This window comes from Scomber scombrus, chromosome 22, assembly GCF_963691925.1.
Source record: "Scomber scombrus chromosome 22, fScoSco1.1, whole genome shotgun sequence".
In the NCBI taxonomy this organism is placed as follows: domain Eukaryota; kingdom Metazoa; phylum Chordata; class Actinopteri; order Scombriformes; family Scombridae; genus Scomber; species Scomber scombrus.
The window spans coordinates 3,622,503-3,635,340 of NC_084991.1; the positions used below are offsets into that span (position 1 = coordinate 3,622,503).

The window sequence follows — 12,838 nt, forward strand, 5'->3', positions numbered from 1 at the left end:
GAGGTTGGGGAAGCTCAGGTGAGGGGAATGAGGTGATTTCAGGGCAGAGGGTGGCAAGATATGCAATGAAAGGAGAGTTAGTAAAAAAAACAGATGAACAGAGAATTAACAAAAACAGTCCTAAACAGCTGATTTCATGACATGGATAGGTTGTTCCTGTTCAAAACATGGCTACTGGGAACGGGCCAGTTGCATGTTATTTTTCAAGATATATATATGCACTATACATGTTAAGTTTCGTTCATAGTACACAGTACAATAGTAGAGCTTAATCTCAAACTTTTTCAAGTCATCATCACTATGGATGGAATCCCACCTCTGACCATAATGTGTGCTGTGATGGCAGAGTGCTGCTGTCCATATTTCTGCCTGTTGACTCCAGGAGCAGAAGAAGATGCAAATCAACATTGTTCATTAGGTATTTTTAATATATTTCTCCATCCAAATAACTTCATACTCGGCACTACACTTTCTTGGGTCCTCAGTAATACAGTTGCCAAATGTGAAGTAGATTGGATGAACAGCTGTTGAGAAATGTAAAGGACATACATACAGACAGACATCACTTTCTTTATGGCTAGATTACACAACACAGCAAATAAGTTCTGTAAGTTACACATGGTGTTATTTAGGTATACACAATTCAATAAAGGTTTAAAAATTAAATATTGGCTTTGGCCCCCACATTATATATGATGTCACCTTCTCCACAGAGAGCTGGGTCTGGAAATTGATGTATGCCACTTTACTTACTGTGAATAGATGATTGGCATCAGAGGAGCGTTAATATTCTGAAAACAGAGTAACTGAAGATATGTAAAGGAATAAATAAATATAAAAGATAGAAAATTGTACTTTTCCCACATTTGTTACATGTATCCTATAACTCCCCATGTGGCACCAGATCAATCTGTAATTAAATCAAACCGCACTGTTTCTGTCACAGTTTTGTCACGAAGTCAGTGCAGGTTGGCTCTTTATCACTTCATATTCAGTGAACTTTCAGCAGAGCGACTGATGGAGGGAAAGGCAACAAGATAGTGAAGGGAGAGTAATCTCAGCATCTGGCACAGTTGCATTTGCCTGCAGATGCTGGCTGCTGATTGGACGTCCTGTAAAGATCACGTAGGAAATATCAGATCTGCCTGTCAAATATGATTAATGACAAAACAGGAGAACAGTTGAGGACTTACAGTTATATTCTAAACAGACTGGGAACTCCATCATTAAAGAAGATTGCCACTCTCATTTACATCTGGGACTTTTTTCATTTTCTTGTAATCTGTATTTAATTTGTGGTCTTAAAAATAAAAAAACATTTCTGTATCTGATTAGCATGAAATTACCTGCTGTTCCCAAAAAAGACCCTAAATAAGAAGACATGAAAATTTCCATAAAGTTTGTAAGGTGACGTGTTTATTTCCTCCAGCTTTCTCTACTTCCTGAGGATGTCAGCTGATTGATAGGGAGAAGAGTGTAATGTAATGCAGCAGTGATATGAAAACACTCAGCTCAGGCAGAAATGAAAAACACTAAAACAAAGTCTGGCCAAATCAAATGCAGGTGTCATGCTGTGATGGATTGTCTTGCTTGGCAGAAGCTGCTTTTTTTTTTTTCTTTTATACCTGAAACAAACAAACAACAGCTAATGTTTGCTTCTGAATGAGGGGAAAATACAGGAGACTTCCAAATATGCTGATTTTGTACAGAATGGAATGAGGTAAGGAGCAATATGTCACCTTTTTGTTCCAAATCTATAGTTTAGCCTTTATCAATGAGTGTCACTGCGGATATTCAATCAGATCCATGTGTCTCAGATTTTGACAAACCTGAGTTTCCCCGTCAGCAAACAGAAAGAGGATGACCAACTCCTGCTTTAAGATCTGTTAGCTTAAACCACTGAACTTATGGTTTTTAAAGGGGACCTATCATGCACGATTCCAGGTCTATATTTCTACTCTATGTCTCTACTGGGATATAGTTGCATGATTTACAGTTAAAAAAACTTCTGATTTATCTTACATACTTCTCTTTTTTGCAGCCCCCCAGTTCAGTGTATCTAAACCAGGCTGTTTTTGCTACTGTCTCTTTAAGGCCCCACTCCGTTCTGATTGGCCAGCTCCAGAGGCTACGTAAACAAAAAAGAGTAGTTGGATTTCACCGCTTTTCTCGTTCTTTACTCAAATAAAGATGTCAGAAACAAAATCAGATCTGAAATATGAGAGCGGACAACGCAAACGATGTATGGAAAAACCTTAGCAACAACCATAGCAACAACGCTACGGAATAGACGGCGACATCATTTGAGTCAGTTTATCTAATTTCACACAAAAGGTTTTATAAACTTTTTTTTTCACATATGTAGCAGTACTCTCCAACACCTGAAAACACACGTTGATTTCTAAAATGAGGTTCCCTAAATCAGAGTAACTAAAGGAGCATTTCAAAGGTTTATCCAAGTTAGGGTGTGTTAATTACTACTGAATGTGGTGGTGTATGATATAAACTCATATCTAATAATCCAGGTGTGTGGGCTAATAATGACTAACTAATAATTTTGGGGGCTTCAGTGTAGATGTGTGTATCAAGTACATTATTCTAATTCTTCTGATTCTCACCTCCAAAGACTTTACAGAGACGTTTTAACAGTTTGAGTCCAAAGAAAATCCAAAGTATTCTCTTCACCTTCTAAGTAAAACCCAACAAAGAAAGGGAATTCGAATGAGAACAAAAAAAAAAAAAAATCATTGCAGTGTGGATGATGATGATGATGATGATGAGTGTTTCTGATGTAGCATCCAGATGTGCCGCACAGATTGCATCGCTTGAAGATAAGAGCAATATTAGCAGCGTCAGCTAAATTTTCCGGAAGCGTACTTTAGGCCCGGTTGTGTGTAACGGCACATAGAGCCACGTCTGAGGAAAGATAAGAGATATAATGAGCAGATACAAGACTTTCCACAAGGGCTTATCCTGAGCCTGTTTTTTTTTCTTCTTTTAACTGTGGGATGAGAAGATTTAACACGGACACACACACACACACACAAAAGAGATGACTCGGGTGTGTTTTCTGCTACTGTTTTTATTTAATTTGTTCAGTACTGGAGTTTCATGGACCAAACAATGGCACAACACTGCGTTACAGTTTCTCTCTTTGGGTACAACCGACTAACACAAACGTTAAAATTATTCCTCTACAAAATGGACTAAAGTACATACAAACATACACAGTCTCTTTTTCTATCACAGGCGCCCGGCACAAAAAGTCACTGCTCACACACACACTGAATTACACACACACACACACTCTCGTCATCCTCAGACTCTCTTATACACAAACACACAAAACATGCACCCATCCATTCACAATAGAATACATTCTCAGGAAAAAAAAAAAAAAAACAGTCAATTATAAATTTTAGAGCATTTCATATCATTTTTTTTCATAACACTCATATTGAACAGTGCCCACCTCAAACAGGAAGCAGGCCGTACCTTAACATGTCTGTGTGGCAGCTATGTGGCAAAGGCCTGAACAATACCTAACAATAGTTTGTTTTTCTTTTTTGGGGGAATTCAATGATGATCCAGTGAGAATAAACACTGACCTCACTGATATTTAAGGTTATGGTTAAAAAAAGTTTCCAAATAGTCTTTCAGGTGGGATTACCTGTATCAGCCAATTCCTGTAATAATATGTTTATCTTTGTATATTGTGGGATCATCTCAGTGCTATGCAGGACCATACCTGTGCTCCTTCCTGCTTCGGCTCATTAATTACAAATTGTGTACACTTTACAGGACCGAGTTAAACTTTTTTTGATTGAATTTGTGCCTTCTAGCCATCGGTGTCATTACAGTACACTATGAAAATCAACCTGCAGAGACTTGAAAAAAAACATCACTAAGAACATGTTGTACTTTTTACTTCATGTTACAGTTAGGCTGTCATGTGAGAACGATCAGAACATGAACTGACTGTTAAAATTCTTACTTAAAATTCCATTTTCATGTGGTGCTTTCTACTGTAATCTTGGCTAGCAGTTGCTAATATCTTATTTCCCAAAGTGCCAAACACAGTTTGATTAAATGAAGTGAAAACAATCAGAACATGTGTTACCAGGAACAATATGAGCGATGCAGCAACACTGTTTTCAGAGCATAGAGACGCTATTATCAAATCAGGGGATTCTGTGAAGACAAGTCAGATCAGGTTTAATGAGGTAAAATGGATTATCTTTGTGTAATATTACACTGACAGCCAGGACAGTAATCAGCTGGGTAGTACAGAGGGTGTGTTTCATTAAATCTGTCCAAATCTGCTGATATTCCATATTTTTTTAATTGATCTACTAACAAGTATCGTGTGCGTTGTCCAAAATGTAAACAGCAGTCAGTGAGATACACTGTTGTACTTGGAGACATGTTCCTCCATTACCATGAACACACATACTTTAGTTTTTTTTAATTCAATCACACACACTTTGTCCTGCTGCTCCCTAAAGCACCACATGTGGATTAAAATAGTCCCCAATAAATGTAATATTTCCTCCTTTTACTGTTAAGTTTGATCAAAACTACAGTGAGCAGCTGTTTTAGGGAATTATTGAGCCTTAAAAAAAAAAAAGAAAACATGTATTTATGAGTTGTATCTGAAGAGTTACATGTTCAGTAGGAACTGTTGGGATTGGGACTAACAGCTGCAGACAGAGTAGGGAAGTTATGAAGTATTGAGTATTTAGCAGGATTGAGCAGGAAGGAAAATATAGAAACGGGAGGTTTTGGTTCAATTGGCTTAATTTAAAAAGTTGCTGTTTAATTATGTACGTATGTTTTAGTATGTCATCAAACACACCAAACACACTGAAGAAAAACAGTTAAGCTGTATGACAGAAACATGAAATCAGGGAATTGTTCACAGTGATGTATTATTTATCTCAAGTATGCTGCACGTTTCCTACAGTTGATTTTCAGTGTACTTGTACTAGAGTAGACTAACAGTGCACACAATTTGCAGTTAAAGGGCTAAAACACACAAAAGACCTCCAGTATGGTTCTATAATCTAAACTCTCTTAACTAGCACTGAGACTTCCTCATCTTCCTTGTGCACAGCACAAAGACTAGAAGCTGTAACACCAGTGAGGGATATTACACGAGCTCTACCGCAATTAAATGCATCTTTATATTCTGTCAGGGGGGGGAACTTGCTTTTCTTTTCTTATCTTTTCTTTAGGAACAAAATAACATAGAGATATAGTTCACTGGCTAACAGTTGAGCTGCAAGTGCTATGGACACACAAGACACTCTTATTCAGACCGTGTCCCTGCCACTACATTCACCTTCAGACCAACACTCACAGTCACAACATACGCTTTTCAACTCCAGTCGCATTGTGCAGATATAGCGTCCAATCTTCAGTATGCGGTAAAAGGATTTCATAGACATATTAGTACCAACGGGAATGACACAGAAACATTTAGTCGGGTTATAAAAGAAAAAGCAGAGTAAACACCCACCATACTTCCTGTTTAATGAAAAGTGATTGCATCTGGGGTGAATGCAGATATTTGAAGCAGGTATATAGTAGTATGTATGGAGCGCCATCATACAAGAAGCCGTTAATGGAGGCGCTTCCTCTCTCTGGCAGCTGTGGGAGATGTATGGAGCTGTAACTGTAGATGATCCCATGCATACGCTGTCTTTTTCTCTGTGCGCTTTAGTTTAACATACAGTCAGGTTTTGAGATGTTTCCTCATGTATGTATGTGTGTGTGTGTGTGTGTGTGTGTGTGAATGGGGGTTGAAGCTGCGGTAACAGAGATTTTAGGGTAACTGCAAGCTACGGAGTGGGAGCGATAAGAGGAGACGCAACGCTTTTTTTTTTTCTCTCTCTCTATCCTCAACGCCAAAACGTGGCACATTTCAAACAACACAAAAAAAGGTAACAAATACGTAACTTAGATTCTTTTTTTTTTTCTCCTACAGTTTAAAATATAAAATTCAAGTGCAATTAACGTTCCAAATATTAGTTACATCACATACATTTCACTCTAAAGTAACAATCTGTTACTTGCAGGTAGTTTATCTCATCTTGTTATATATCTTTTTTTTTTTTTTTATTTAAAAAAAAAAAAAAAATTACAATATAGACTTTGTGATTCATCCCATTTAATCTTTCCCTGTGCTCCAATGGCTAAAGCACCCCTCTTTGACATTTCTTTGAATTCATTTTTCCATATTTCAAATGTGTTTTAAGTGCACAGATTGTTTTTTCTCATCTCTGTCTCGTGCACATCTTGGTGGTGGAGAGGAGGGGGGGGGGGGGGGGGGGGGGCAAATATAGAAATCCAAATTCGGGGAATACATCCATGTACACTGTGTGGGCCTCTACATCCTAACACATCATGCATGTACACCTGTGCATATCCACACAAACATTACTCGTCTCGCACATCTGTACATCTATCTAGAACGTCTGTGATGTGGGCTTCTGCAAGTTCTGACATGTTCAGTATAAATATCACAAAAACATAAAAAACAACACAGAAAACAAAGCGGAGCAAAAAAAATAAAAAATAAAAGCAGAGGAGCGAAAGGAAGAAAGGTACAGACGTGGAAAATGACTGGAAGAGATGAAGATTTAATAGATGGTGTGCAGACATAGGGTTTGACCGATATATTGGTTTGCTGATACTGGCCTTTATTAAATACTGGGGGGGGGGGATCATTTAACAATAACATGTACCTAAATAACTCCAGGAGGAGCTAATGCATGATTTATTCATGCTTTACAGATAAATAAATACTACTTTTAATGCATGACAAAGACAAACTTGAGACTGTCCAGGTTGAAATGCTGCTTGATTTGCACTTTTGAACTTTTGAGCTAGGAGACAAAGAAAGCTTCATTGGCCTTAACATGTGTTCAAACCAGGCAACCCAAAGTTCTTTCCATTCATGCAGTAAAACAGCATATTACTGATGAGTAAAGCATGAACAAACAGTTCATATAAACAAACAGTGAGCATTCTTGTAACTACACCCAGCCAGTGATCTGATGCAGCTTCTTCCTCTGACTACAGGTTGGTAAAACATTTATGATACTTAACTTTGTATGATATTGTTAGTTTTCTGATTATTAACACATCTGTAGTATTTTATAGTTTGATTTTTACTCAATATTAAACCTGCAACACCAAAGTGGGCAGATATTGCACCTACCATATGTAGAAGGTGTATTTTTTTCTATCATTATCCCAACTGGGAGAAAAACAAACCTCAATACTTGTAAATGTTTGGTATAAAAAAAAAGGATCAAATTGAAGGAAACAATATATACACACAATATATCACGTCATGTATATTCTGCTACATTATAAAAAAATATTGGCACTGGCCTTTAAAAAAAAACCATATCGGTCAAACCTTACAGAGAGAGCAGCGTTACTGGATGAGAGGAGGAGCGGTTAATGATGTGTTACTAGTTAAAGGGGTCAAAGATGAGGAAAGGCATCATGTGACAAACACGGGAAAAAGAAGACAGTCATAGAACTGGTACGTCAATGTGCTGACAGAGGCAGGGGGAAGTAGAGGAGGGGGGAGGGGTCTTTAACAGGGCAGCGGAGAGGTTCCGTCTATTTGTACGGCCGTAGGAACCTGGTGACTTTGGAGCGCAGCAGCTTGATGAAGGAGCGAGGGAACATCTCTTTGGACTCCTGTGCTGTGTACCTGAAGTAGTTCTGGGGGTGGGCCAGCACGTCAAACAGGGCCTTTATCAGCTTCTTGTCCTGGAGGGAGGAAACAGGGACAATTGTGTCATCAGTCCCTTTGGTAGAACTTTCCAACCTGTACTTGTTTTTTTAGGAACAGTGTGTAGAGCTCAAACCTTCAGGATTTCCTGGTGGTTCTCTGAGGCGTACAGTCTACCATCTCTCACTATGTCCTCTATCAGCTGCTGGTAGTCCTCTGCAACACAACAAGGTGAAATGATAACTTTACATGAGTCTTGTTAAGTGAAGACAAATTCACTTTTCTTTACTAAAATATATGAATTTCACAAAGAAATCAGAAAATAGTCATGCCTATAACAGCTGGTGTTGCTGCACTTTCTACAGTACACTTGTTGAGCTGACTCACCATCGTAGGTCACATATGGAACTTGGAACCCTTTGCCGCTGTTCCCCTCGTTCGTCTTGAACTGGATCCAGAGCTTGCGAGAGCGAGAGGTGAAGGCGATCGGCCGCTCGTAGGTCTGACATGTCTCATAGGTGGTGATGGAGGTGGGAACAGCTGGAAGGACACATGATAGGTTACTATCCTGGAGAGAGATCAGCAGTCTGGATCAGAGTTAAATATATATACGAATATATCGGTCAGCCGATATGATTGGCCGATATTGACCTATCACAGATGTATCGGTATCGGCAAATATGTGCCGATATTTTATTTTTTAAAAGTTATATAAGCAGCACTTTATGTATAACCTAAAATAATGACGTGTACTTGAATCCGTGTATATGAGCGTGTCTGTGATCACTTTCAGTCAGACTGTGGAGCAGCTCTGAACCACAGCTGGGAGAGAATGAATGTGCATGATGTGACAGCATGATTAGTGTCATCCTTGCATGGTTAATCATGCGTAGCAGAGGATTGTTGTGAGAAAACAAAGGGATGAAATGCCTCATTGACATAAATGCAGAGGTTAATATTTAATTAAAACTCAATGCCACACACAGGAACACAGAGCTGTACTTTTTTTAGGAAAAAATAAGCACTGTCGCATAATGAGGGACATAAATAGCTAGACTTTCAGTTTGAGTTCATTCAGTTGTAATGTAATGTATTAATCATAAGCTGCATAAAAAATGAACTCATGAATTGGATTCTGTGTTTACCGCTCTTCCTCATGACCAGCACGTCTCCGCACTCATCCTCGATGGGGAGGAAGATCTCTGGTACCACGATGAGAATCCGCCTCTTGTGTGGCGGGTTGATGGTCCAGACACAGTCCACATTGGACGGGTAGTCTCCGGGGTAGTTGGGAGACTCGATGTAGCCTGTGTACTCCCCCAGCTCACCTCCACACAGCTGGTCTGTGGACAAAATAATAGAAACACCTTACAATCTAACACATTACAAATACATCAGCTGCTATACAGTAACTTTAAAAATGACCACTGCTGTCAATCATTCTGTGGGTCTACACACTGAACCTGTTCTGCTGTCACTCTGGATAAGGGTCTTAGATAAATAGTTTAGAAGCAGGTGAAATATAAATGTGGAGCAGCATTACTTTTGCAGTGGGAGACGTTGGTGGCACCGTCGAAGTCAGTGGTGGTGTTCCCGGGACAGGTGATGCAGTAATTCTGCCCGAAATCAGACTGGTAGGTTCCTGCTGGGCAGCGGATGCAGCGGTGAGTGCTGGAGTTGTAGTAATGACCAGGAGCACAGTGCACTGAGGAGGAACACACACACACACACACACACACACACACACATAAACACACACGCACACACAGTATGAACTGAATGAAGATATAAAACAAACAGCAGGCTGTGATATTATTCATGCCTGGATCACAGAACATGCACACTAACAAAGCACTAAACCCTGTACAGATGACTTTATAATCGACTTGTGCAAATTACCATTGTGTACACATCTGCACGTGGCTGTATGACAGCATTATATATGATGGTGCTGACAAATGGCTTGTGTCATTGCAAATGCCAGCATGTTAAATGAACAGTTTAGATTTGTCAGTCTATAGAATATTCCAGTATGGATGCTATCCCCCATGATCCAATAGTTAAGATAGGTGTGTTCAGTAAATGATTTGATTGTAGGTAGAAAATAAAGGTTTAAATGTCTGTCATTTGGGTTGTTACAGTGTTTATTTGACAGTGTGTATAGAAACTATAGAATAAAATCTACATACTGACATAAGGAGACACAGAGAGATGAAGAGTTTGACACGTGAACATAAAGCCTCACCTTTAGCCTCACAGTCCCTGAAGGTGACAGATCCTTCATACTTGGTCATGAGTCCTCCTCCACAGGGGAAGCAGAGGACACGGCCTGGTTCTGGCTGGTAGGAGCCCAGCGTGCACTGCTGGCATGGACGGAACCCATCAATAGAGAAATGACCTGCAGGACACTGACCTGAGGGAGGACAGAGGACAGATCTCCTCTCATTATTTTCCACTTCTCTGGTATTGACTTGATTTTAACTTTGTCTCTCCATAATCACAGATTCAAACTGTTTCAGCTCATTAAGATCATTAACACGTGTGAGGATCTGTTGATTTTCTGACCATGAAGAGCTCAGTAACTGAATACAAAAAACTGGTATTTGGTGCTCTCTTGTGGTGTAGCTCAAAATCACACTTTTTTTAATGACCTCAAGGTGGCACCAACCTGATATATTTAAACAAGAATAGTGCAGGAGGACAATGTAAATGTAGAAATGACTTATTTTACTATACAGCTTTCTAGATAGATAGATAGATAGATAGATAGATAGATAGATAGATAGATAGATAGATAGATAGATAGATAGATAGATAGATAGATAGATAGACACACAGGGGAAATTACTAAAGGTCTCACTACAGGTGTAAGGTTTTAGACTTTTTAAAGTACTGTAGGTGTAAGGTTTAAGACTTTAAAGTACTGTAGGTGTAAGGTTTAAAACATTTTAAAGTACTGTAGGTGTAAGGTTTAAGACTTTAAAGTCCTGTAGGTGTAATGTTTAAGACTTTTTAAAGTACTGTAGGTGTAAAGTTTAAGACTTTTTAAAGTACTGTAGGTGTAAGATTTAAGACTTTTTAAAGTACTGTAGGTGTAAGGTTTAAGACTTTAAAGTACTGTAGGTGTAAGGTTTGGGGCTTTTGAGAGGCGGTTGGTGTAATGGTTGGGTGATTAGTTACCTCCACACTGAGACACATTCTTGGCGCCAGCGATGCCCTGTCCTTCAGTGCTGGGACACGGTTCACAGGACAGCTGACCCACCGTGTCCTGGTACGTACCAGGATGACACTGGACACACTGTTCCTGCTCCCCGCTGTAATACGTCCCCACACCGCAACTCGCTGAGGAGGAACACAGATGTCAGTGCTTTGAGGGAATACTTTCTCTGGTTCCTGCTCACCTTCCTCCTTATGAAAAGGCATTAATGTTTTACGACACCAACTGACAGCTAGTAAACTCCGAGCTTACCACACTTCCCCTCTCGTAGGACTTGTCCCGTGCTGCAGGCCTCGACGCCCTCTGGTACCCTGGATGGTTTCTGCGCCACCTCGTACTCAGTCCCAGAGAACTGGATGTAGAACTGCTGTTTGGTGATGGACTTCCTGAGCGTCCTCATGGCGCTCTGCAGCTTCTGCTTCATCTTCTCCCGCACACAGTCCAGATTACAGGAGTCTAAAGAGAAAAGTGTGTTCATCATAAGACAAACAATCTACTACAATGACAAATGGATTCTTTCTTTTGTTCCTTTAAAGATTATATACTGAAATATCTCACATTGTGTCTTGTTTCTATAATGTATATCATCATGTCTTCTATATATGGCTTGATACTACAAAAGAATTTCCATTTTTTTTAACCATTTTTACAACTAATAATGGTTTTAACATTAACTGCCATCTTTCCAGATTAGTTCCTACATATAATTCAATATAATTCATATCTTAAACTGTATGTATGTTTATTATTTCAGTCTGAGTGAAGTTGGACAAAATAGGGAGGAGAGAACATCGCACCTGAGGCTTCCTCCTCCTTCATCTCCATCTCAAACTCGGCCGTGATGTGGGAAACTTCTTTGGAAGGAGATTTGCGTCCTCGTCTGCGTTTCTTGGACGAGTCGCATTTGAGATTGACGAAAGTCACTTGGCAGTCGTCGGTACAGGGGAACTGGCCACCTTCCGGGTTACAAAAATAGAAGTGAACAATGAGGAAGAGGAGATGGAGAAGGACAGTGATGAGATGAAGATGTAGCTTTTCACCTTTTTAGGTTGAAGTAGAGATTAGAAGCAGTAGAGTGTGTAAAAGGAGGAGCAGAGCTGGTACTAATCCACAATGACTCTCTGTGTGAGATGTTCTTTACCTTGCAGGTTCTGCCTGGTTGAATCTCTGTGTTTCTCCTTGTTGCGAGGTCTCAGGTGACACTTGGCATCTTTGATCTTGAACCTGGCCTTCTGTTTGATGGGTGGGGCCAGAGTGTCTTATTTACATACAGAGCAGAAACAAACAGGAGACTGTTAATCATTACATAGTGTACTGATAGATGAACAACTGTTGCTCTGATTTTGATCTTTGTTCAGATGAAACTGTGTGTAATATGAAGTAATGCACCTTCAGTTGCTCTTTTAACCTATCAGCAGGGATGTGACCATAGACTGTTCATAAAGATGGATGTAGTGAGGTGTGACATCAGCTGTTGGTTTACATTGGAGCCTGTTTGAAGCTCAGAATTCTAGTTTACAGTGTGTGACTATTGACGACAAAGCAACAGACTAGGGCTGGGCAATTAATCGAAAAATAATTGAAACCGACATTTAGAAACTGTAATTGACTTAATCTTGCTCATGTCAATTAATCGGGGTGTTCACTGTTGCCATGACAGTAAAGGTTGCATATCTTTAAGGAATTTTAAAACTTGTCTCCAGGGATCATTCTAACCCAAATCATCGTAATCGAGGTTAAAAGTTCAATTAATCGTGATTTTGCCCAGCTCTACAACAGACTACATGTACTTTAAATGGAACCAGTGACATGAAGCTACAAACTGGCACCTGGTACTTGTTGCTGTTTGACAGGCGTTTTGTGCTACAAAT

At 39.6% G+C, this 12,838-nt stretch overlaps 1 protein-coding gene across 2 annotated transcripts in view; it reads right to left on the minus strand.

Moving 5' to 3' along the window:
• Positions 1 to 3,998: 3,998 nt before the first annotated feature.
• Positions 3,999 to 12,838, minus strand: part of scube1 (signal peptide, CUB domain, EGF-like 1) — a 119,144-nt gene continuing 110,304 nt past the window's right edge. For both annotated transcript variants that reach the window (XM_062443405.1, XM_062443404.1), the window contains 10 exons: positions 12,109 to 12,225; positions 11,765 to 11,923; positions 11,220 to 11,423; positions 10,931 to 11,092; positions 9,996 to 10,163; positions 9,294 to 9,455; positions 8,896 to 9,093; positions 8,138 to 8,290; positions 7,887 to 7,966; positions 3,999 to 7,788 (listed from right to left, as the gene is read on the minus strand). In XM_062443405.1, coding sequence (XP_062299389.1) covers positions 7,636 to 7,788; positions 7,887 to 7,966; positions 8,138 to 8,290; positions 8,896 to 9,093; positions 9,294 to 9,455; positions 9,996 to 10,163; positions 10,931 to 11,092; positions 11,220 to 11,423; positions 11,765 to 11,923; positions 12,109 to 12,225 — 1,556 coding nt within the window. In that variant the 3' untranslated portion in view covers positions 3,999 to 7,635. The remainder of the gene's footprint in view (positions 7,789 to 7,886; positions 7,967 to 8,137; positions 8,291 to 8,895; positions 9,094 to 9,293; positions 9,456 to 9,995; positions 10,164 to 10,930; positions 11,093 to 11,219; positions 11,424 to 11,764; positions 11,924 to 12,108; positions 12,226 to 12,838) is intronic.